At 37.9% G+C, this 26,430-nt stretch overlaps 1 protein-coding gene across 1 annotated transcript in view; it reads right to left on the bottom strand.

The window, feature by feature from the left end:
* The window catches only part of LOC131435925 (probable nuclear hormone receptor HR38), a 40,053-nt gene extending 18,491 nt beyond the window's left edge, over positions 1-21,562 (bottom strand). Inside the window, exons 1-2 of the mRNA XM_058604223.1 lie at positions 20,631-21,562; positions 3,572-4,010 (exon numbers count right to left, since the gene is read on the bottom strand). Coding sequence (XP_058460206.1) covers positions 3,572-3,842 — 271 coding nt within the window. The 5' untranslated portion in view covers positions 3,843-4,010; positions 20,631-21,562. The remainder of the gene's footprint in view (positions 1-3,571; positions 4,011-20,630) is intronic.
* Positions 21,563-26,430: the final 4,868 nt, after the last annotated feature.

Here is a 26,430-nt window from a genome sequence, read left to right on the forward strand (position 1 = left end):
CTTTTGATTCAGTTTCCATAAAAATTCTCTCGGAGAAGCTGCACAAGCATGGTCTTTCCCCACTTTTCAACAATTTTTTGCACAACTTATTATCGGAAAAGCACATGTTTTTTACACATGAAGACTTGACGACCTCACGAATTAGTTACATGGGCCTTCCCCAGGGCTCATGCCTCAGCCCCCTTCTTTATAACTTTTACGTCAATGACATCGATGAATGTCTTGAAAATTCTTGCACGTTAAGGCAACTTGCAGATGATGGCGTGGTGTCTATTATAGGATCCAAGTCTACCGACCTGCAAGGACCATTACAAACTACCTTAGACACTTTGTCTACATGGGCTCTAAAGCTGGGTATCGAATTCTCCACGGAGAAAACTGAGTTGGTAGTATTTTCCAGGAAGCGTGAACCTGCACAACTACAGCTTCAACTAATGGGTCAAACCATAGCTCAGGCCTTCACATTCAAATACCTCGGAGTCTGGTTCGATTCCAAAGGTACCTGGGGATGTCACATTAGGTATCTGAAACGAAAATGCCAAAAAAGAATCAACTTTCTACGTACAGTGACCGGGACTTGGTGGGGAGCTCACCCAACAGATCTTATAAGGCTGTACCAAACAACGATATTGTCAGTGATGGAGTATGGATGTTTCTGTTTCCGTTCAGCCGCGAAAATACACTTTATCAAGCTGGAGAGAGTCCAGTATCGTTGCTTGCGTATAGCCTTGGGTTGTATGCAGTCGACTCATACGGGGAGTCTCGAGGTACTGGCGGGAATTCTCCCGTTGAAAAACCGTTTGTGGGATCTCTCATATCGACAACTCATTCGATGTAGCGTCTTAAACCCGTTGGTTATCGATAACTTTGAACGGCTAGTCGAGCTTAATTCTCAGACCCGATTTATGACATTGTACTTTGATTTCATGTCACGTAACAATAATTCTTCTTTCTACAATCCTCACAGTGTTCGTTTCTATGATACTTCTAATTCTACGGTGTTTTTCGACACATCCATGAAAGAAGATATTTATGGAATCCCGGATCACGTATGCCCTCAAGTGATCCCAAATATTTTTAATGACAAATTTAGAGAAGTCGACTGTAATAAAATGTTTTACACTGACGGATCACATCTCGACGGGTCCACTGGCTTCGGTATTTTTAATGAAAATTTCACCGCCTCCTATAAACTCAGTGATCCGGCTTCAGTTTACGTCGCAGAACTAGCTGCAATTCAGTATACCCTTGAGATCATTGAAACTTTGCCCACAGACCACTACTTCATTGTATCGGACAGTCTCAGCTCTATCGAGGCTCTTCGCTCAGTGAAGCCTGGAAAGTACTCGCCGTATTTCCTAGGGAAAATACGGGAACAACTGAGTGCTTTATCTGAAAAATCATACCGGATTACCTTGGTTTGGGTCCCATCACATTGTTCCGTAAGGGGTAATGAGATGGCGGACTCACTGGCCAAGGTGGGCGCATTACAAGGTGAAACCTATGAAAGACCAATCTGCTTCAATGAATTTTTCAGTCGTTCTCGTCAAGAGGCACTCGTCAGCTGGCAAACCTCCTGGAATGATGGATATCTAGGACGGTGGTTACATTCCATTATACCGCAGGTATCGACGAAAGCTTGGTTCCGAGGGTTGGATGTGAACCGGGACTTTATTCGCACAATGTCAAGACTTATGTCCAACCACTCTTTGCTCAAAGCGCATCTTCATCGTGTTGGCCTTAGTGAGAGTAATCTTTGCGTTTGCGGAGACGGTTATCATGACATCGAGCATGTTGTTTGGGTGTGCTCCGAGTATTGCGACGTCAGACTCCAGCTAATTGATTCCCTTCGGGCCCAAGGTAGACCACCTTATGTTCCAGTCCGTGACGTTTTGGCAACCAGAGATCTCCTTTACATGACCTACCTCTATAACTTCCTCAAAGCTATAAACGTGCAAATCTAGTTCTCTCTCTTTCTCTTTCTTTCTTCTACAGTGGTCCTACCCCAAACGAACTAAACACTGGTCAAGCTGAATTGCTGGAAACCATCCATAAATGACACACCAACATCAAAGTACACCAACAAAGCATCCGAGTTTAGTATAGTCTCTTCCTCGTTACAATCTGGAGAACGTCGAGAACCCGGAAATGCAAAGTGTGTTTAAAAGATGCAAGCTATTAATGAATGATTTGTAATATCAAAATATGTTCAAAATCAATACAGTATAGGTCCCACCCTCCTGACACTCCTTTACTAACTCTAGGGGAGCAGGTCGCCCCATAATACGGCTTCCACTCTTTTCCACCTAACAACAAGACAATCGGCCACGTTAAGCTAACGCAAATGAGCCCAATAAAAATTTTATTATAAAAAAAAAAAAAAAGAGGATAATTCATATGGCGCGTTTGCCTTTCTTGTATTTTGAAAGCTTATAGCTCAGTGATCTGTGAAAGGATTTATATAATCGAACTACCAATAGAATCGAAATTTTTCTACTTAAACGTGTATAGCAACAGCATTGAAGTATTTCAATGTTACACTATTGAAAAACCTGTCTCATTTGACCCATGTCAACAACAGCCAATCAGAACGCGTTCTGAGGAAAAGAACAAAATTCCGAACAGTGCTTAATATCGTAGTAAGTTCCACAATTTGGTCGTTCTGAAAGCCAGGAATGAATCCCGTACAGCATACTGATAGTTTCTTTCAATGAAATGCAAATCCGAAATGGAATAATCGACATTAAAATTCTGTATGCTGCTATTTTTATAGCCGTTAGGACTAAGCTACAAACGAAATAACGTAAAAAGAAACCTCTTAACAAAAATTGGTTCAGTTTGGATTCTATCGCCACCGCGAGCAGATGTATTGTGTGTCGTTTGCAAAGCTAGTTGCTTGCATGGGTGAAAAAACAACGAAAAGAGGACAACTCTGGAGAGCATCACACAAAATCAGCCGTTCTAATGGCTCTAAAAGTTTTCTTAAGAACTATTAGGATTTCTTCTTCGCAAATCGAAGATAAAAACCTCAGTTTAATGCAAATCTAGAACTGTTTGATTAGATTTGTGCACTTTTTGCTGTTCACAGTAATCGAGATCAAGTAAAGCCTTCGATGTTTTTGCGAAAAATGTGAAAAATAGGAATGCTAGCATAATTCATACAATTGATCAACTAATTGATATTCGAAAGTGTTAAATAACATGTCAGTTGCTTTCGTATTCACGACATCCAGTTATGTCTCTGACATTACCCACCCGCCTTTTTATCTCTGCAGAATTTGTAAACTGTTCTGTTCTAGTACCTTTTCGCTTGAAAGTTAGAAAACCCTCTTCCACTACTCTGCGACCAACGCTCCGCATTATCAACTTGAGACAACAGAAAATTGAAAGTTTTAATGCTCCGGAGAAGGTTTAAGCTCCCCTCCTAGGTACGCAAGTGACCTGAACAATCTTGTCGTTCTTTCGTGAAACTATGTTTGCAGTTCAATTCCGGGAATCTGACAATTTAACATGTTTGTTCACCGGTATGAAATGGACGCCATCTACCTTTGGTATTATTATTCACACTCACCTTTCATCCGTCGCCACTGCTCCTTCAACCGGTTGCAGTTCCTGTCGGTACCGAAGGCGATCGCAAACTGCTGGTGGATAATTTTCCAGGCCCGATTTTTCAGCGACGTCAGCGCACTGTCCAGCCGTTTGTTCTCGATGATGTGCATATCCTTGCGGCATAACTCCAGCAAAAAGTGCTTCTCCTCGTAGGCCCAGTTCTGAGTGCGTTCCCGTTTCTTGAATCGCTGCGCCGATCCTAGCGTGCTCTGAAGCATGGTTCCCTCGATCATCGATGGTTGTTGCTAGGCTACGCTCGAAAAAACAAAATTCAGCACAGCGTTTTTTTAAAAAAAGTAGTCTATATCACTGAGCAGCAGTTTGCTCGGCTCTTTGGTCGGTGTGGTGTCGATGCTGTTCTTTGGCTGGTGCCGATTTGGTCTACATTAATGAGATTGATCCTGTTGGTGCAAAATGGAGAAAAAAAATATGAGCTACTTTTCATTCGGGCGATAGAAAAAAAAAATCGTGTCACGAATAGCAAATGGTTGGTTTATTGATGAAATTCCTACCGAAAACGAAAACATTTTAGGTGCCTTACACTACAGTATGTATGTGCAAATGGTTCTGTGCGGTGCCGAAGCCCGATGCCCGATGGTAATCAAACATAAAAGCTTAGCCAGCAGCTTCAAGCGTTTTCTCGGCATTATTTCAATCGATGGGCGTTCGATGATATGTAATTACTAATCGCGCTAAATTATGTTGAGCTACAGACGTTGCGATGCGATGCGAGCAATGGGCCGGTTTTTGGCGGAGCTAAATACGCACACTTGAAGACGATGTGTGACGGGGGTGCTGATGATTGGTGGCCCAGCGAGAGGGAGTGGTGAAAGATGTGAAAAATTGTATCTAGCCGTTATTGAAATGAGACGGCAAACGAGACGATTGTATACCCGATTAGAATTGATTTGCTGCAAATATACTTGGAATGGAATGAAAAGTCCCGGGCCTTTCACAGAAAAAAAACGTGAATAGTTTCTAACCGTGTATATTTTTGTTGAGAACAAGCCTCCAGATAACCCAATACCAAATTTCATGACAATCTATCCACTAGAGTTTGATTAACAGCTGATCGTGTCAGACGAGTTCTAGTTACCAGAGCATGCATGCATATAAACAACGGTGAAATTGAACGATTTGGCGATACGGATTGGTCCACCGTATTCTCCAGACCTGGCCCCCAGCAACTATTATCTATTACTAAGACCTCGATAAATCTTTTGATGGGGAACACATCTTTATTTTCTATATAGGGGTGCAAATCAGAAACTCAAGGAAAAATACACGTAGAAATGTGGTCAGGTTTTAAGCACTTATAGCTCAGTCTATTTTGCATCAATTATTAATATTATTTCATCATCTGATTGGAAATATTTCTAAGTTACGATTTGAATAGTAGCAAGTAGTGTCCTATTTTGTCTCCGGCATATCGGATTTCCCTGCCATAGACGACGGTTTTGAAGGAGTAAGCGATACATCAAAGGGAAAGCATCGTTCTGATTGGTCAATTGATGCAAAAGCGAAACTGTTGGAAGCACGCGAATTTATAAATAGATGCGAAATTATAGTTAACGTTTCAGTCCTACGCGTAGCATGCTAGAAATAAGTTGTTGCTAGACAGCAAGACAAAAAGTGCCATAAAACGATTTAAAGCTTTAATTGATATGCTCTGATCTTGTGTCATGCAAGCTCGGAGGAAATTCCATGTTTTCTCTTTTCGCCTGAGAAATTGACAACTACCTCAGGGTAATTTTGAGTGATTAAGATTAATTTCCAATTCATATAAGATGAACTCGATTAATAATGAGAAAAAGTTTATCGCTTCAACCGAAATCGCAGAATGGTACAGAAACTTAACGCTATAAAAATAACTGCTTGCATACAAAACTTGAACACAAGCTTGGCGAAAAGAAGCCTTAATATCAAAATCGTATCGCAAGTATGTTCAAAGATATAATTGCATACATTTGGGATATTGGTGTAATTTCGTCGACTATAAAACAAATACAAATCAAGACGAACAATGTTCGGTGTTGGTTCCTAATCAAGATCAATTTAAGCAGATTCTCGTGCAATTGAGAATTCAAAAGTGTGACGATTGATTGAACTGTTTGATTGTAGATCATTAGAAATTTTGGTTGCCTTGTTCCACATCAATGGCTCGAACAACCCCATGAGGCTGATCCTTGTAGTTTTTTTTTTCAAAGGGCATCAAAATGTTGAAGGATCGATGGGTCAAGTGTATCGCTCTAGATGGAGATTACACTGAAGAATAAAAAAAAATCACTGTAAAAAATCGACTTTTCTTTTGTTATGTCCGGGACTTTTCATTCCATGTAGTATGTTACAAATAACACACGAGTCAATAATCCGGGCGAACGGGTAGATCACAGTTTTGAGTGCCCTAAAAAGGCAAACAAACTCTGTTTAAGTGAACCGTCCAAACGAGCTTAGTGCCGCCTCAGTTTCTTGCCCTCGTGTATGCGGCTCCGTTTGTGAGAAATTATAACAACTGACAAAAGCCTGGCAAGATTTCGGCAACTGTCAAAATTATGCAGGCGAAATTGCGCCATTCTCTCGCCACGTGACAAGATCGCACTTCCTTCTTTTTTCTGTTCGACTTCATTTGATATTCGTCAATCCTGCACGTACATTCAAAAATGAAAACGACTCTGAATATACTGGTATATTGAGAAATGAAGCTTAGCATATCATGTTTGGTAGTGCAAAAGCTATGTTATTGCCCTTCATTTAAATTTCTAATTGAAAAAATGAAACCAAAGGCGCTAAAAATGTAGAACCGATTCAAAGGGGTTCTGCCAGTCTTGTATTGCAAAAATCCGGCAGAAACAGATCCGTTAATGACCGCTATGCGAAATTTTCTGTCGGAAACGGTTGTTTGCATTGTTGCCAGACTCTTGTCGGAACTCTGCCAACATTCCGGCAAAACATTTTCGCCGACGCTGCCAGGTTTGAACCCAATCAGTACTATCCACGCAGTTACTCAAAAATAAGTACTCCCGATTTTACCGAGAATTACCTTCCTGCATGAACGTTGGCAAGTGGGTAAAAGAAACTTAATTTTGAGTTTTTTTTGAGTGAGCGTGTACATAGCAATTTCATGCGGAATCCGCTGGCTGTTGGCTGTTGGCTGTCGATTTGCAAGAAACTTTTCATATCTCGGGTAATTTTTCAAAATGGCGTATAAGCAAGTGACAGTTTCTCTTTAATCACTCTCTCTTTCGATTATTGTGATGTGATTAAAAATATTTTCTTTGATATCACTATTCTGTTTGAAAGTCGAAAGTTTCGGGTATCATTTCATGCAAAGAGTTGAGTGATAAACGTGGAAATCGCTTGGTAATTATTAGAAGAGAAAGTAAACAAAGCGAAACTGTCACTTGCTTATACGCCCTTTTGAAAAATTAACCGAGATATGTGATCAGTATAAAGCAAATAAAGTATTTTTCACTCAAGACTAATTTTTGAAAAGGGCGTATGTGTTTTAGGAAACATTATTTTGAAACAATTATAACTCGAAATCTATAGCTTCCACGAAAATTGTGTCTAAGAAAAAGTTAGTAATCGATTTTTTGAAAAATATACACCGAAAAAATATCTTCCATTTTTTTTTGGAAAATCAGAGATTTTTTTTTTCATTTTCTACCACAAAGTTGGAGAGGTTATCTATAAAAAGTTTCCCTAAGAAAACCTTTTCGTTGATTTTAGATGTTTTTATAAGAATAGATGTGTCCGAGCAATCTAATATCATTGAAAACAATTTTTTTTCTCGAAAAATCGACTTTGGTACTTAAAGAATTAGAGACCGCGTAACTTCGGAAATCCATGCATAAAAAAAACTGCAAAATAGAAGATTTTTTATGTAGAATGTCTTAGAAATTCATAAAACGTCGAGATCTGGTGTAACTAAAAAATTTTTTTATTTAAATTATTGACTTATTATTTTTTGCAAACTATATCTCCAATATTGTAATTTGTACTTACATACACTTGGCTTATTAAAAACCACACCTAATTTATGGAAAATGTGTTTTTTTCGATTTTGTTTTCAAAATATCTCGAAAACAACTGCTCCAATTGTCTTGAGGTCAAAGAATAATTTATTCAAAATTTCATGAGAATTACCAAAATTGTCAATTTGGCGATGGAGAACCCAGACTGACTTAAAAAGAGCGTATTCTCATAAAACATCATTTTTACGTTTCTGTGTTTCTCGTATATCTCAAAAATGGCTGTATTTAAGAAGTAGCTCTCTATAAACTTTTTCATTAAGCGGGGCTTGAAGGATAATATTTGATTGGTCGGACACATTTATTCCTAAAAAAACATCGTTTTTCTAAAATCAACAAAAAGTTTTTCCTCGGGAATCATTTTTATCGATCACCTCTCCAACTTTCTTGAACATTCAATTGTTTCCTTGTAATTTGATGTTTCTTGTGGTACAAAATGAAAAAAAATTTCAAGTTCTGATTTTTCAAAGTATCGGAAGATATTTTTTCTGTGTATATTTTTTTAAAGAACAATCAGTGGAACGCCTACAACTTTTTCTTAGGCAAAATTTTCGTAGAAGCTCTAGATATCGAGTTATAATGTTTTAAAAATAATATTGCTACGCATACGCACATACGCACGTTTTAAAAATGAGTCTTGAGTGAAAAAATCTCTAGACCAGTGAAAATTTTTTTAATTTGTCATGCCGATCACATATGCAAATCGAAGGGGATCGTGACAGATTTTCGCCATTTATGGACGATTTGAAATGGAGCGGAATTGCTCATATTCGAGTAAACGAAAAATTTTCATTCAGAATTCCACGTGGGATTCAGTATGAAATTCGAATCGGTGCTCCTTTAGTGCAACAATCGATTCCGAATGAATTTCGCCTCCAACCGATTGGTTCATTTTATGAAAATTCAGAATAAAATTTTTTTGCGAAGCTGCAATCGAGCAATCGAGTAAGAATTTATTACTCTGTCCGTCTATGAGACACTGTGCAGTGTGGTTGGCAAACGAAGTTTGTCCAGACTATTTTATGTCATGGTCGTGTAAAATGTAATTGAGAATATACGAATGACAGATCAGTTCGCAGTTAGGATACGGGTAAGGAATTGAATGGATTCAGGATAACAGATAAACGGTTAATATCTAGATAAAAGACTTCACCTTGCAAATATAAATTATCTACAACTAGAGATTATCACACGATTACAAAATTATAACTCTCTCAGAGGATAAATTTTGAAAACGCGCCAATGGTAAAGTAAGTCGTATTCACGACAAAAAATCCAGTTGTAAATAAGAGAGATGGATTTTTCGTCGTGAATACGACTTACTTTACTATTGGCGCGTTTTCAAAATTTATCCTCTGAGAGAGTTATAATTTTTTATTCGTGTGATAATCTCTTGTTGTATCGAACGTATCAACATAATTTCAGATCCAAAGCTCAGTTCCAGTTCTTGAATTCAATTTAGTATTGAATCAATTACGGGACGTCCGCAGAGCCAGTTTCTCTTTAAAAAAGCAAAATCCATCGAAAAGTGGACAACGATGGGGAACATTATGCAAAATCAGCTCTCCTAATGGCTCCAAAAGTTATCTCAATAACTAGAAAGATTGTTTTTTTTTTTGCAAATCGGAGATAAAAATCATCAGTTTAGTGCAAATCTAGGTAGATAAATTTATTAGCAGAACCAAATTCGCACTAAACGAGTCAGCATTTGACTGCTTCGCGTTCGAGAATTCCACAATTTGGCCGTACAGCATTTGGTTCTTTCACTGAAATATGCAAATCCGAATTGAAATAGTTGGCATCAAAATCTGTTATTTTCTTTACTCTCATTCGTTCCACGTTAATAAATTGTGTAGTGTAAAATATTTGTTGCCAATAAGTCAATCTTTACAATAAATGCACCTTTACAATTCTGGTAGCGCAGCAGTAAAAGTTGCGAAATTCACACAATCAACTAATACGTACAATTATCATTTTTATTTGTATTCCTTTTTATCTAAACGTTTGTTGTTGTTTGTCCCGGGTTGGCGGTTCAATGCATAGGGCGCTGGTCTTACAAGCTGTCGTATGTTCGAGCCCCGACCTGGAAGGATTCGTAGTGTCAGTAGAATCGTAGCACCAGCCATGCACTGGTTCTGTACACTCTGAATCGGATGCGAAGTCTGTTGAAACAGAAGGTCAAATTCCACTACAGGAATGTAATACCAAGGCTTTGCTTTTATCTAAAAGTTACAAATGAACAAAGCCTTCTTGGATTTTGCCATATGTCTATCCAATGTTGATTCAAGTTACCTTTCGAGCGTGTAAACAGAACCACTGATTCGTAGTTTTCCGAGTTTATGTAGACTGTAGCTTCAAGAAAACCAAACAATTTGTAGGCTTTTGTTTTTACTAATAATTATTAGTAACTTCGTCTAGACGTTACCCCCTTTTTAGCAACGTAAGGTAAATGGAAGTTACTACCGCAAGCGAATAAAAACCCCTAGTTTGAATCAGCAAACATTAAAACTATTACGTTCCCAGTAGTCATCCATTCCAACCTGATCCCCACCTTCGTCCAAAGAAATCTACATGCGCATTCGCCAAAATCAGATAAAAATAATAACAATAAGCACATACACACAAAAGTACAGCATCATTTTTGCCCCCTTTTCCCCCGCACATCAACTCTTAACTCAGACGATTATTCTTTCCGGGTGCGATTAAGGCATGAATAGTTAAAAAAGAAAAACGCGTACCACGAAGATCGATTTGAAGGTGTATTCGGTCAAGTGCCGAACAGTCTCGGTGGACTACACAAAACACCTACCTAACCAACTAGATACGTACGTACAATGCGCAATGAGCGGACGAGGAAGGAAAGGGAAAACCAGTACACATTCGACACTTTTTAGTGGGATGATTTAGCATCATCTTCGGCGGCAGCGCGTCACTCGGCTTCGGTCGGTCGGTCGGTCGGTTCGCCGACCATTTATTACTTGTTAAACACGGCTAGCTCCAGAGCAAATGAAGTAATAGTAATAATAATAATAATCGATCCAAAGTCGTGGTCTCCGTGATTGGTTGGAGACAGGAAAGGGTGGCAGGGGTAGGATCAGCATCGCGAGTTCTTACATGCGGAGTTTTCGGGTTTGAAAACGGATGGTGTGAAATTCCCGAAATAGTTGAAATCACCGGTTCAGTTAGAAATGGTAGAAAACCTAGATTAACTATTTTAACATTATTATGAATGCAATGCATGCTTGTAATTCTTTTTTTTTGCTATCTTCATAATAGTAGATTTATACATTTATATTTGTAATAACCCACAATCAATTTATTGAGCATAGTTAGAAATGTCAGTGTTTTTCATCACATCTAAATATTACCCAAAATTGGTGAATATATTTCTAAGATTTGTGCGAGATTTGTTCATCGCAACATAATAATTTCGTCTCTTTACATGTTGGATTTTGAAAGTAAACATAAAGCAAATGAACCTAGAGGCTCGAAAGTAAGGGTATTGTAATAGTACAATCAGTGACACAGAAAGTGCCGTCTGATGAGAAATGGATGCGGAAATACTATATGCATAAAGTTGTCTGCGCATTTCACACTACTTCAGTATGTACTGGAAGAAGTATATCTGTTCCTCACTATAAACCCTATACCTGTGGGAAATCTAGGTTTAATTGATTTATGCTTTTAGGTAGATTTTTTTTCTGGTAAAATTGAGTAACTCTTGATCAAATGTTGAATATCCACGAGTAACCGTGTAAATCTTTGCCTCAAACAAAACAGAAAAAAATGAATCGTAGTAGGCGATGTCCGTTTTGTCACGTAAACTTTTGGCTCCAGTAAAATTTGGTCTAAACAAAATAATCATTTCTTTATAGTCGCAGGTTGTCGCCAAGTTTTCAAACAATAAAGTTAATTGTAATTTTTCAGACGAGAAAGTAGAAATAACTGCATGATAGTTTGTCGTGGCACGTGAGAGTAACGATTTTTTCCTGTACAATATAATATCACCTTCAGAGGCCTTTGTCCAAACTCGTCTTTCGACGGTCGTACAAATGTCACTGATGTTGGTATAACGGATACATGTGCGATTTTGGTATAAACTAGTAGTGTATGACACTAGAGATTATTTCAAGCCGAATTCGGGTTTGTGTGAAAAGTTTGGTTGTTCAAATATTGAACACATTAATAGAAAACCTAATACCGAAGACAGGAAAGTGAAAATTAAAGATTAGTGAAGACTTGTGTTTAGGAACGAAGAAACCGGCAAAAGAAGTGCGGAAAGGATGTTAAAATGGACACAAATACTGACGTATTAGGCGAGTCTTTTGCTGGTAAGTTCGTTCCAATTCTACTTTTTTTCAGGCGGAATGTTTTTAATACCTGACAGTTTGTTTCACAATTCGATGCGGTGGTCGCATCGCTTGCTTAGACCGAATCCTAAACCATATCATAAATCATTTACGCACCCATTCTCCACCAGACGGTGCTTTTGGTGTCACGGGTTGCTCAACTACATTACTATTACACTGGGAAATCTATGTTTATTTTATTTATGACCATATACTGATCTAAATCGCCAACTACGAGACATCTAAGGAAGAGCCTGACGAGTAACCGTCCTTCTCTCAAGTAATCGAAGCATCAATATTATCAATTCTGAGATACCATTTCCTATCCAGCTCTCTCTCTCTCTCTCTCTCTCTCTCTCTCTCTCTCTCTCGTTCTAGTCAATTCCTGTTAATGTTCGAATTTGTATGAAAAAAGATGGGGTTTCAGCATATCGAAGTATTCAAAAACTTATCTATGTAGTTAGTAAAATATACACTCTTAAAAAAATAAAATTTACGCTTAACGTTAATTCAAGCATGTAGTACATTCAAAAACAATCCGCACGTTAATCTTATGTACAAATGATGTTCTTAACAACCATCGGATCATGATTGAATATGAAATGGGCGGTGTATCAGAAATATTGCTATTGTCACATATTTTTTATGTGTCACGTACAGAGGGGTCTCGAATAACGCGGTTCACCGGGGGCGTGAAAAGCAAATCCGCGATAAACGGGACCCAGAGCATATGGGATTTCGACTGATTGGGCTGTAAACGGCTATCTCGCTTCGGTCGAGAGATAGAGCTATACGATCTTCGGCAAACTTGTTGTAGATACATAGACCAACAACTCTGCTCCACCAGGGGTGCTTTGAAAAGAGCATGAAATAATTCATATGTTCAAAATAGAAAAAAACAGTTTAAACATGATATATCGCGAGTATTTTAGCATCTGGAATCTTCAAACAACTTTCGATAGACTAAAAGTTTATTAACAAGTACAACTTACTATGGTACAACTTTCAGTATCAAAATTATGCTCTAGTGCGAAAATTAGAATTTAGACTTTGTCTTCTACAAAAATGTTCGGAATGTAGCAGTCTACATTATGAAAATCATATTAGTTAGAAACTTACCCACCCAGAGGCGCTAGTGGACTCACAATTTTGTCGAAGAAAGTTGAGTCTATTATATCTTAAAAATTTGATGATATAGAATGGTGCTTTCGGAAAGAATGTGGTGGTGTTCAAAACAGATCAAATAGTGTAAATAGTAGTTAATATTTCTCTCATTGGTAGCCCTAGTGTACAATTCAAGGTTGGAAATTCCTGCAGCTCAAGATCATGTTGACTTTTTAGAAATGATTTCTTCGAGAAGGTGTTTTACGGTTTCAATACCCATTAAATGAATGAGTTCTTATTATATCGACGAGGTGGTCTTCTGTAACTCCCTGGGCGTTAGCACAACCTTGAGACAGATTGAATGATGCTGTCGCGGTCCCAGGGCTTGTCTGTATCCTTACTCAATGGAGAAGGATGCACACTAATGGTGCCATGGGTAATGTCTGACAAGAAGAGGCAACAATACACAGAATGGGAACAATAAAATGGATACGTTCCTCTTTCTGAGAGTGCCAAACTTGTCAGGCATTGTCCATGCTACAACAAATACTACACATTGATCTAGGGTAGAGATCTACTAATCAAGTTTGATCTCTTTTGCAGTATGCAGTTGGTTTTATGATGACGGAATCATATACTATTTGTTACCTCTTGGAACCGCAAATGGAGTGGATAACAGCGCCCGAAACATCCACCCATAGTAATTTAGTTGCTTGTTGGAAATAACTCTCTCTTAGATTACATTGTAGTATGCTTGGCGCTTTCTCAGACATTCGAAACTTTTACTTAGATCTAAACTAATGATTCACTCACTTATCAATCATCACTCATATTCTACTATGCAAAACATATATTTATTTCCTCTTCCAAGATTGTAGATTAAGTACACCATCAAGCCATATTTAGTAAGTATAATTTCAATTGAATATCTTCTTTAAATATTTCAGCAACGAATTTGCTCATGGTGAAAGGATCAATGCACAATTCCTGGCCGCCAGTGTTCAGTTGGTCAACATAGACTAGTTCGTCTGACAAGGAATTGAAATTGTATATCCTGGATCCATAAATGGGCCCGGTTTAGAATCTGCGCTATTCAGCTGCCCGACCGGTAAACCCAGGCAAAAAAAAAAACAAGGTGGTCTTCTGTAACTAAAAATCAGAATTGTTTATGAGAGTGATGTTATCAATTAGATTTACATTAAGTTGGTGAAGGATAGACAAACTGAGAACTGTTTTACTAGAAGACGCTAGTAAGGTACTGGAGTATTAGAATGAGTATTGACATCTGAAATCTGAGGTTTTGACCATTTACATAGTTAGATATAATGTATTTTATTTAATTTATTTAAAAATTTTTATTTTTATTGAACTGGGAAGAGCCCAGTGAAGCGAAAATGTCAAAGTCTCGTTCATCATCAGGCAATAAATCTCTTCATCTTTCATGTCTACGAATTACGATAGCTATAACTGATTACGATAGCTCATATAACTGAGCCTGCCTCTGAAGAACTAGAAAGGCAGTTTAAAAATAACTGGGAACAATGAATAAACAGACGATACATATTAAAAAAAGCCGTAATCAGATAATGCTGATTGAATTTTCAAGAATGGATGAGATTGAATATAACGAGAGTGAATGTCTAAATTCAGATTTTTTAACAAGTCAGGATAATCAGCTCGATATTGTAACAAAATCGGTTACGCAAACGGCCTAAGAGACATTTGGGCGAACGGATAAAAATTGCAAATCGATAAATTTATAACGCTTCTGATGGCTGGAAAAATTGTAGGGATCTTCCCAAAGGAGACGCGTTGGATGTCGAGTAAACAATATGGAACCCAAACGGCTGCACCATTTTCAAGAATTGCGCGAATCAGCTCACAATATATAGCTCATAAATTATCACACATTTAAGATATTTGATACTCTACGTTGTATTGAGCACTAGCGCATATGCTATGCGAAGAGGGCAAATTTTATACTAAAACACCCTCCATTATGAAGTGAAAGATCTTCCGAACAACTTTCGTGTAAACGAAACGAGTATTCTGATACAACTACAAGCTCCGCCTGGTAGAGTAATCTTTTTGAAATACATTAATGTTTTGCGCATAATTTCTGTTTTGCACAGACATTGATTCAGGACCACCACCTTTCCAAATAATCAAAATCGTAATCCAACTTTATAGTATTAAATGCAATATAATTCTTTTCAAGCTTTTTCAATGCGAGATATTACCGACTTCAGTAGAAAATATAACAGAACTGCAGTAATGGCAACAGTTTGGTTATAAATTCCCTAAAATCAAACAAACTTGTTCTTGTTGGTCATTATTCTTTATTCTTAGTCTGTGTACGTTTTTATACTCCGGTTTCGGCATTTCTTCTCGATGTTTTAGTGCGACAAAATTGTTTATTTTTGTTGAAGCTACTTTACCGTGTACGCCTTTATATAACGTACAAACACTCCCGCATTTAATTGTAATATTATCATCGACCAAATACTCCAGCATTTGTATTATCAACCAACTCACTTGTTTTCTTAAAAATAATATGCAGCGCTGGTCTCACAAACACCAACAGTGCATATTTGGAGCCGGAAATTTAATATAAAGTTACTTCACACTTCGTGTGAATTTCATTATTTTTTCAGTGTAGGACTTAATTCATAAGAACGTTTTTCGTAGAATGACAAAATTTTACAAAAAGCCTTTCAAGCAGGCGTGTTAACTAAACACATTTCAACAGATAAAAATTAATCTCAGACGACTTAAATTTAAACGATGTTTTTAGGCGATGTATGCAATGGTGTACGATATCATCCATGAAGTGAATTGGATTGGAATTAAAAGAAAGGATGATGAATATCCTATTAAAAGAATAAGTAAAACTTATCGTAATTTAATAAGCACGTTAACATGCTTCTTTAGTTTGGTCAATTGCATACAAGAATACATCATTAAAACATATTTTCAATCATTACATCATTGAAACAAAGCTACACTAATGCCTTATTCGAATTTTTGAACATTTCCTACAAAGATCTTTTTAATAAACCAAAAATAGTCGTTTTAGTAAAGTTTTTGCTAAGAAAATGGTCGAAAAAGCACTCTATATGTATATAAATATTAACATAATTGAAAAGGACCACGTTACGCACTTCGTAATTTTATATTACTTGATTTAAGCTATCCAAAAAGTATATGTATGTGCCTTTTGGTCTGCGACCCCGTTTCCTATTAGTAGTTAAAGTCAATGTATATAGAAGTTTAAATATTTAATAACTTTTTAAGTTTTTTTCTCGTTAGAAGTTCTTAAACTTTGTAGAAGACATCGTTTCTCTATCTCCTAAGTGAAAAAAAGTTGTTGAAAAGAACTTTTATCGCAGTAGGCTTTACACATTTTTGCCTTTCTCATATAGAAAGGTTATGCAATCACTGTGAAAACCGACTTTGAACCGAGGCCCGGAGGGCCGAGTGTCATATACCATTCGACTCAGTTCGTCGAGATTACAAAATGTGTGTGTGTGTGTGTGTGTGTGTGTGTGTGTGTGTGTGTGTGTGTGTGTGTGTGTGTGTGTGTGTGTGTGTGTGTGTGTGTGTGTGTGTGTGTGTGTGTGTGTGTGTGTGTGTGTGTGTGTGTGTGTGTGTGACAAATGTCACTCAATTTGCTCAGAGATGGCTGAACCGATTTTCACAAACTTAGATTCAAATGAAATGTCTTAAGGTTCCATACAATTTTCTTGAATTTCATTTGGATCCGACTTCCGGTTTAAAACATACAAAGAAATATGTGCAAATTTATGAAAAAAGCGCACTCAATTTTCTTGGAAATTTCTTAACCGATTTTCACAAACTAAGAAACAAATAAAAGGTCTTAGAATTCTTTAAAAAGCCCCCAAAAAGTTGATCTAGATCCGACTTCCGGTTCCGGTATTACAGTGCAATTAGTGAAAATTTTCTATTTCATGAGTATTTTTTCACAAATGATTGCGAAACGAGGTGCACATTTGTATAAAACTTACTGCTCAATTCATCTAGTTGGCAGATCTTGTTAATTAGTGAATATATAAAACTATTTTCCGCTTCCGAAAGCATCGATAATAGTGAAGAAAATTTCCAAAAACGGAACTCTCTTGGATTTCTCAGCAACGGTTAAGCCGATTTTCACGAATCATGATTTGAATTAAAACTCTCACTGTCTCTAAATATACTGTGCAACTTCATCCTTATCCATCTTCCGGTTCCGAATGTATAGGACGACGAGAGTCCAACCATCATTCAAAATGACAATGCAAAACTAGTACGCGACGGTACGTGCGACTTTGCTCCGTTCGCAGCGTGCAATGCTGAGCAATGTATGTGTGCAGGTATGTGTCAAATGATGCCACTCATAAAATAAAATAGGTTGCTATTGAATTTCACACCGTCATTTAGAGCGACGATGCAAAAAAAGGTAAAATTCTTCTAGATTTGGCTTGAAACTGAAATGGAAATTGAGGCTATATTAGTTACTTACTAAACCAACCGACTTCGGCTATACTGGTTCCAAGTTTCCGGAAATAGTGGTCAAAAAGTTTAAAACGAAACTCACTCAATTTTCTTAGAGATGATTTGATCGATTTCTACAAACAGGCTCAAATAGGAAATTTTCCTATAGTCTATTCAACACTAGCTGACCCGTCGAACTTAAAACTTATAGTTTCCAACAGAAGAATTGTTAAACGACTAAGTGGTAAACGTTTATCTCCATTACTTAACCTACAATCAACGGAATTCGACACACATTCGCTTTAGCTAAAAAAAAAATTTCACCACAGATTAATGTTAAAATGTGAAATACTTAAGCCAAAATTGAGCAAATGCACAGATTGTCATCTTATCCTTTAAATCAATGCACTGAACAGAGAGGCAATGGTTTCGATAAAAGAATATAAAGTGCCAGATTTTCTCTTGCAGTTGTGATTCTTGCTTTTGGTAATCGATAAAAAAGCTCAATAACCAGATTTTTGTGTTGATAAACTTAACGTAATGCTGATGAGTTTCTCTTCTAGAGCTGTTCATTTGGTAGAGTAGGATATATTTACAATTTGTATTTAGCCCAAGTAGTCAAAAGTTCGTAAAAAAGATTTGCATTCTGAACAGTCCGTTTTTAAGGAATTACTCATACGTGAATGTTCACCCGACAGAACAACCTTTGAAGCAGTTCCTTATACAGCTTTTAAGCAGCAAGAAAGTTTTCTTAGAACTTGTTCTGTACGTTGCCAAGTTGCCAAAAAGTACCACACGTACTTTAGAGTGAATATTTTCAGGTACTGCGGAATTTTTAATTGCTTGAAGAGACAACACATAAATTTTAATTTAATATTGATCTTAACAGTTTGAACATTTTTCACAGAATATGAAATATGGCAGTCTTAATTCATTATGGTAATCATCTTGAACATTGATATCAACTTATCACTTATTGTATGCGTTTAGTCTAATCTTAATCATTAGAAAGAAAAATGCAAGATAAATTTCTTAGTTTGACCTTTGCGCTTCTACAGCACAATCTTTTCATGGATTCATGAAAAAAAATTTCTGATTTGTTTAACTTGCACCCGAGATGACCTGTGCTATTCATCTGACACCATTGAACACAATTCATCAACTGGTAAATGATAGCAGAACTTCTTCTCCTGACTGCAGCGGTTTTCTAAAACAGTCATAAGCATTCCGTCATTGAGTCATTTGGTAAGCAATAATTTTGATACCCAATTAAGCACGTGACTCGATATGACAAATAACATAGATCAAGTATGCATGTGAAAACTTCACACAAAACAAATCGTTGCGCGCCAAAAGATTCTTTCAACGATCTAGTATTCCTTTCTTCGAAGGCCAAACACTTATGCAACTCGTTGCGCGCCAAACGCCAATCGTAGATCTAGCAAGCATTGTCGACTTTTTCAACGGAAAATTCCATTGTCCATACAAAACAATTGTATGGATTTTTCACATTTTTCCGGAAAGTTTTCCTAATTTTTTTTATGTTCGAACCCGGTGGGGGTGAAAACTGTTCGAACAAAAAAAGAATCATGTAAATCCGTCCATCCGTTCTTACGTGATGCGATTACAAAGATTGATCTCTGCATTTTTATATATATAGATTGAAAAAAAATCCTTCACAGAATGTTCTAGTGGTATTTTTGAAAATATGAGTATGTATGAGAAAGGCATCATTATATCACTAGGTGAATTAAAACTGGTTTTTCAGAATATACTCATTTTCTGTGCTTGTTGAATTAATGTGCTTCTACATTAACGATGTTATACTTGGTTACTTGGGTCAGGCGGCAAGGATTAGAACGCGTTCGATGTACGTGCTTTCTAACTTGGTGTTGTTCGGGAATAGAGTCCACTTACGCCCAAGGTGTCGGAAGTAGAGATGGTCGGGTAAGCAATTTTCAAACCCAAGTCCAACCCGTACTCGAAAGTACAAAATAATTTCCTCTGTACGCGAGAATAATTTTTCTTCCGAACCCGAACCCGATGAAAATGGATAAAAAAAATTCGAGCATTCGGGTTCGAATATTCGAAAACCGACCGAGTTTTGGAAACTTAACCCGACCCGTACCCGTTGAAATTGGAAAAATCGTCATCCGTACCCGACAAACATATTTTTTTTTAACCCGAACCCAACCAATAACATTCGGGTTCGGGCCGGAAGTGGAAAACGCTTATGCAAAGCAAAGTCTTGGCATTATATTCCTTTTGTGAAATTTGGTCTTTCTGTTTCAATGGACTTCGCAGCCGATTCTTAGCGCATAGAATCATTGCATGACAGGAGTACTACGATCCTATTGGCATTAAGAATCCTTCCAGATCGGGACTCGAACATACGAGAACTGGCTTGTAAGACCAGTGCCCTATGCTTTGAACCATCAACCCGGGCTAACGCTTGCTTATGCACATATTAAAAGAGAATAGTCCAGTCTAGAGATAATTTTATTGTTTAAAGCAACCAAAAAAGATTTAAGAAACGATCCTAGTAACCAGTGATGAAAGGGATGATTTTCCCGAACATTCGTTTCGCTTCCTGCCGACCCGATGAATCCTATCGATGCATCTGCACAAATTTGAATGCCGTCAGTTCACCAACACACCTGAAAACAAGATCTTCAGCCGGCTTAAAATTCAACTAACCCCCGAATGCTCAGTGCGGACTAGAGACGGGGACTAGAAAGATGAAGAAGTTCAAATTACTGGGCGAGAGCAAAAAAAAAAAGAAGTAGAAACCCAGAAGTGGGCCTTCGGAGAACGATTAGGAAGAAGTAGTAGTAGGTATGTAGCACACCGAAGAGTACATCACAAAACACCCTGTCGGATTTACGGACAGGTAGTTAGTTAGACGTGCGAGATGAAGGAGGAGAAGTAGGATAGAAAAAAAAAGACAATGATGGTCAAACAAGGCGAGAAAAAAGTTGTCTATTTGAATTAATGATGTGTATAATAATATGTTCAATAGCGGAGTAACCATCAGCGTCATACGTACTGTATTGTGATGTTTAGTGTAATGACATCATTTTTTTCTGCTGCTGCTGCTCCACTGCACAGAATCCACTGGTCGGGAGGGTCCCAGAAGGTTCGTCGGATGATAGCACGTGTTCTAAATTATCCTCACGGTTGACGGAGGAGAGGGGTTCGCCGCGCCCAAAACAGCCCTGTCATTCAAATCTTGTGTTTTTCAGTTCTTCACAACACACACACGGTACCAATTGAAAAGGTTCAATTTTGACAGAAACACTTGAAATTCCGCCTGGACACGAGTTCCGAACAATTCATAATCCGCACACACCGACAACAAGCAAGCGGGCACTCGATTAGAATTAGAAGGCTTGGAAACGTGGAGTAAAGAACTTCTCACTAACCACTGACCACTGATCGCTGTCTAAACTTTGGATATTGACCGTGAGACACCAGACCAGATCAGACTTCTCGGCTTAGCAACTTAGCAACACATTTGTACACACTCTCTTCTTCCAACGATTATTTATCTTAAGAATCACCACTTGCCGATTGCGATATATCGATCTTAACAGGCACCAACACCCAAACACAAGTACAATCGAATTGAATCGAATTATTCAAGTACCGGAGCACCGCAGCCCGAAAATAAGACTCCGCTTAGCCACAGTACAGCATCACAGTCACAATCATATCGTAATATAGCTATCTATCTATCTATCTATCTAACTAGCGTATTGTACCTCCGAGAAAAAAAAGTCCACCGTAACCAACGCAACGGGGATAACAGAAGTAAGTAAGCAAACAACAACAAAAAAAAAAAACAACCGAAACTTAAATCCAAACCAGAAGTGCGCGCACTAAACTAAATCCGATCGATCCGAGATCATCAGCCCAACCGAGCGAGAGATCCGATGCGTCCGGGCCGAGCAATGAATTCAAACTATTTCCCTCCGCTTGCACGGATCACCGAACAAACCGCGATCGCCGAAAAGTGCCAAAATATTGTTCGATTGTGGAAGATGTATCACTTTGCGATGTCTGCGTGCGCTCATGTGTGCCTTACTCTCACTCACTGTTCGTAATAAAATATTACTAATGACTAAAAATTGATTTTTATTTCTCTCGCCATACCTCCTCCTCTTTCTGGCTGCTTACAAAAAAAAACGGACTTAGAGGATTTAGAGAGATGCGTGCGGGTAATCTTCAGTTTTTTTCTCCCATTATTTTTCTTCGACCACCGACGAACGAAAGAAAAGCACCAAAGATCTGGTGAATTTGTTTACTGTTGTATTTTTTTCTTGGCTCCCTCTCTTTCTCTCCTGTTTTTTGGCTTCAGTCCGTCTCGGTCGGATATCGGATCTCTCTTTTGTTTTTGCAACCACCCCAGGAACCCGCCGGGAAGTAGATGCATTTAACCCCGAAATCCTGCTCATTCACCTGTCACGGACTACCTAGACTACCTGGGGGTTCTTTCGGGATCTGTACTGGAATCGTTGAATAATCAAGGTGACGGATGTCGATGGGATGCAGAGTTTGGCGAGTCAGTGAATTTTGATTTCGAATAAGAGAAAACAGTGTCCTTTGTTCAGGTAGCATTCATATTGGGCATCGGTATTTCTTCGATGGAGAAGCTTGATAGATTGTAGTTTGCTCAGTAAATACAGTTATTGTTATTATTATTAAGGTTATTTCTGTATAAAGTGTTCAAAACGATTTCTCTTTGTTTACTTTCTCTTTCGATTATTGCGAAATATTCCTGCTTTTTTCGGTAATTTCTCCAGAGCAGATTAACAGATGATAGCTTTAGTTATTATTATCGGTAAATGATTGGAGAAAAGGATTGCGAAGAGTGCCGTAATAATCAAAAGAGAAAGTAAACAAAGCGAATCTCTCATTGTTACATACGTCGTTTTGAACATTTTATACAGATTTTATTTCAAGAGGGGCCCACAGATGAAAAATAAAACGTCTAACTGATGATTCTTTATGCATCTAATTCTAGGTGTGCCTTTAATATCATTTGTTTCGTAGAAGCGGAGTGCAAATTCAAAATTGCAAAACAAATAGAAATAATATCTGAAATCGCATAGAATGTAATTTGTAATTTAGGTTAATAGTCACACATTTCGTATGGGAATATGGGGGATTGAGGCAAGCAGTTTTATCCCTAGGCTTTGGATGATGAGCTACAGGGTGCGTACCCCCGCTTGGTGGATGGGGGTGGGAGTCAATTTACACTTCGCGTATTTACAAAGTCTGACCATACCGAGATCGATCGTTAGCTTATAAATTTAAAAGATGAAAATTATTGTGTTGTCTGAATCGATCACGGAGTGGACAGGACTAATAATGCTTGAAATTGACAATAGGTCATTAGGTGGTTTCGAGCATTCTTATGCCTGGAATTGGTCACCAATTTGAATTACTTTGATCCAGTTGGGATGAATATTAATATATCATATTCGTCCTGAGCTTGGTGAATTTAATTCTAAAAGGAGGACTATTGTTATCAGGAATAGGAGTAAATTGATATCCTATGAACCGTTTAAGAACTTTCAAACCTTTCCGATCCGGCTCGGTATCGGTAATGTTTACAAATTGCAATGATGACGAAACTGATTAATCAAGTGTGAATACACTCTCATATCGGGAAAGGTTTGAATGTACTTAGATTTCTCAAACTTGGACACAGATGTCACCTTCTAACTAAGAGTGTGAGATGTGTGTTTCTGGAAGAGAGCGGTTCACGTGGACCATTTCATCCAATCACACCTAGTATTTCTTCACGAAATACATGTAGTTCTTGTTTCCTGGATGCGTGCTCAACACTAGAAGGCCCAACACTTAGTTTAGACCTAGACTGCTCAAAGGCAGTCAGAATGATGGAAAGAGAGAAAGTCAATAATATAAACTGTGACAGAATAAATAAAAGCTAGTGCAGTATTCCTAAGTGCATATATCGGTAAATAAAGAATTAAAAAAGTTCACAGAATTTCACGCGGTCCTTCCATTGTTTACATATTGTGACTTTCCTGGGCAATCTAGTGTTAAATGCGCATCCTTACATTATATAATTTAACAAGCTTACTAACACCTAATTTTCTTTTATTCTTATCACGAGAAAATATCAAAATAAAAGATTATAGACAAAAACGATATGGATATACTAGGATGCTACAGGAATACCAAAAGGAAATTGAAAACAAATCAAGAGCCCCAGTGAAACGACGAAACATTGGTATGTTATTGTAATAAATCTTTTGATGACATATTAACTTTTGGTAAGTCACAATATTTCTATTTTTATTATTACTTTTATTATTATCATTATTATTATTGTTGTTGTTATTGTAATATTATAAATATTTATTTCTTTATTCTTGATAAATTATCACATTGAGATATTAACAGGTTTCTCCGGCATAATAAAAAAGCGATGCAATGGGGAAAAGGAAATGTAACGTAACTTCGACAAAGATAGAATTAATCAGAGCAGATTAGAATGGATAGTGTTAGTAGATCAAACATATCTACATCTGTTTAGGAACTTTAAAGTAATAATCGTTTGTACCGCTTCAGACATATAAGACTATTTAGGAAAGCAGGGACAAGACCGAAGCGGATACAATGCGAAATTTGCAAAGTTTCATCGACGAGGACATTTAAGACACAGAAGCAGCTGGTAGGATGACAAAATACGAATACGACAGAGACGCACGACTCAATGATTGACTGGTTACAGGGTGAAGCACACACTTCCTGCTCAAGTGACAAATTCTCTGGCGAACTTGCAATAGAAGATACTCGTATCTTTCGTTGCAAATTGATAGCCGCAAAGGAATCTGTCGCTTGGGTTACATGCTGGAGGATTTCCTCCTTCGTTACTAGTGTTCATTTGGGCACCATAGCCTAGTTCGTCTGGTATGGAAAGTGTGGATCGTTGTAACCACCCCCCTCGGCCAGAGCAGCCCATAAAGGGGAAAAAAAAAAAAAAAGAATATGGGGGATTGAGGCAAGCAGTTTTATGTGTAAGGGAATTTCTTCTATCATATTGTCCCACAGTTCGGATTCACCTTCTTGTTCTGGAAAAATGTTGTCTAAGAAAAACACAGGCATACGAGTGGTATAAACGCTTCAAAGGTTGGATCATGATGAGATCCCTGGCCGCCCAACAACATCTGTTACTGAAGAAAACATTGAATCGGCGAAGCAAATCGTGTTGCAAAATCGTTCTGTACCGATTAGAGAGATTGCTGTGTTGTTGGGAATCTCTTATGGATCAGCCGAACACCTTTTAACTGATGTTTTGGGTTTGAAACGCGTCGCTTCTCGGCTGGTGCCAAAAAAGCTGAATTTCATTCAAAAACAGCGTCGTGTTGATATGGCCAAAGAGAAGATTTCCAACGCAGATAGTGACCCCACATTCATCGAATGCATCATAACTGGTGATGAGGTGTGGATCTATGAATATGACGTCGAAACCGCACAACAATCGACCGAATGGCGCTTCGAAGGCGAGCCGAAACCGAAAAAAGAACGCCAAAGTCGGTCCAAAATCAAAGTTATGCTGACTGTTTTTTTTTTCGATATTCGTGGTGTGGTGCACTATGAATTCCTTCCGGACTGTCAAACGGTTAATAAGGAATATTATTTGGCCGTTATGCGTCGTTTGCGTGAGGCCATTCGCAAAAAAGGCCAGACTTATGGAAGGAAAACGCATGGATTTTACACCACGATAATGCGCCGGCTCACACAGCGTTGGTTGTGTCGCAGTTTTAGGCCAAAAACTCAACCAATATCATCATCCAAGCACCGTACTCTCCAGATATGGCCCCGTGTGACTTTTACCTCTTCCCCAGACTCAAATTGCCATTGTGGGGAACGCGTTTTAAGACCATAGAGACCATAAAAGAGAATTCGCTGCGTGAACTAAAGGCCATACCTTCGGCGGCCTATAAAACTTGTATGGAAAATTGGATCAAGCGTTGGCATGCATGTATTGCCGCAGGAGGAGAGTACTTTGAAGGCGATAACAAAGAAATTTATTTAAAATTGAAATTTCGCGTTTTACCTTTTTCACCTTTTTTTATATATATAAAAAATAGGTATAGAATTCGCTCAAACTTTCGAAAATTTTTCCGAGGCCCGGAGGGCCGAATGACATATACCAATCGATTCAGTTCGACGAACTGAGCAAATGTCTGTGTGTGTGTCTGTATGTGTGTTGTCAACTAAGAGGTCGAGATCTCAGAGATGGCTGGACCGATTTTGATCAAACTAGTCGCAAATGAAAGGTCTCCCCGTCACCCAAAACGCTATTGAATGGTTTTGAGATCGGATGTTTACTTTTTTAGTTATACAAAGTTTTATGTCAAAATTTTCTGTTTTTTGACAGTATCTGTCACAATTGACCTTGAAAACAGAATATGTTTTCAGACTTAGATTCCGCACGATAATACCTATTTAACAAGCCATAGATTGTTAAAATCCGTCCATTTTTAACGGAGATATTGAAATTTTTGTGTAAACGACTTTTCCCCCTATTCCAGCAGTAGGAGTTTTGAGCGCTGTATGACAAAGCAATGCTTGGGAGCAACGGAAAACACGATTTTTTATTCTGTTACATACAATTGTTTCTAAGTACCAAAAAGACTGTGGACAGCATCCTTTTTCATGACAATTTGCCTCGGACCGATTTTAGCACGGCTCGTTTTTGGCAACATAATCGTTCGAATATGACATATATAAACCAGATGATGGCAGATTTTTTTTTAAATTATATTGTTTTAAACTACTTACAGCAATAAATGCTGGAAGAATATAAC

Source organism: Malaya genurostris, chromosome 3 (assembly GCF_030247185.1).
Source record: "Malaya genurostris strain Urasoe2022 chromosome 3, Malgen_1.1, whole genome shotgun sequence".
NCBI classification, from domain to species: Eukaryota; Metazoa; Arthropoda; class Insecta; order Diptera; family Culicidae; genus Malaya; species Malaya genurostris.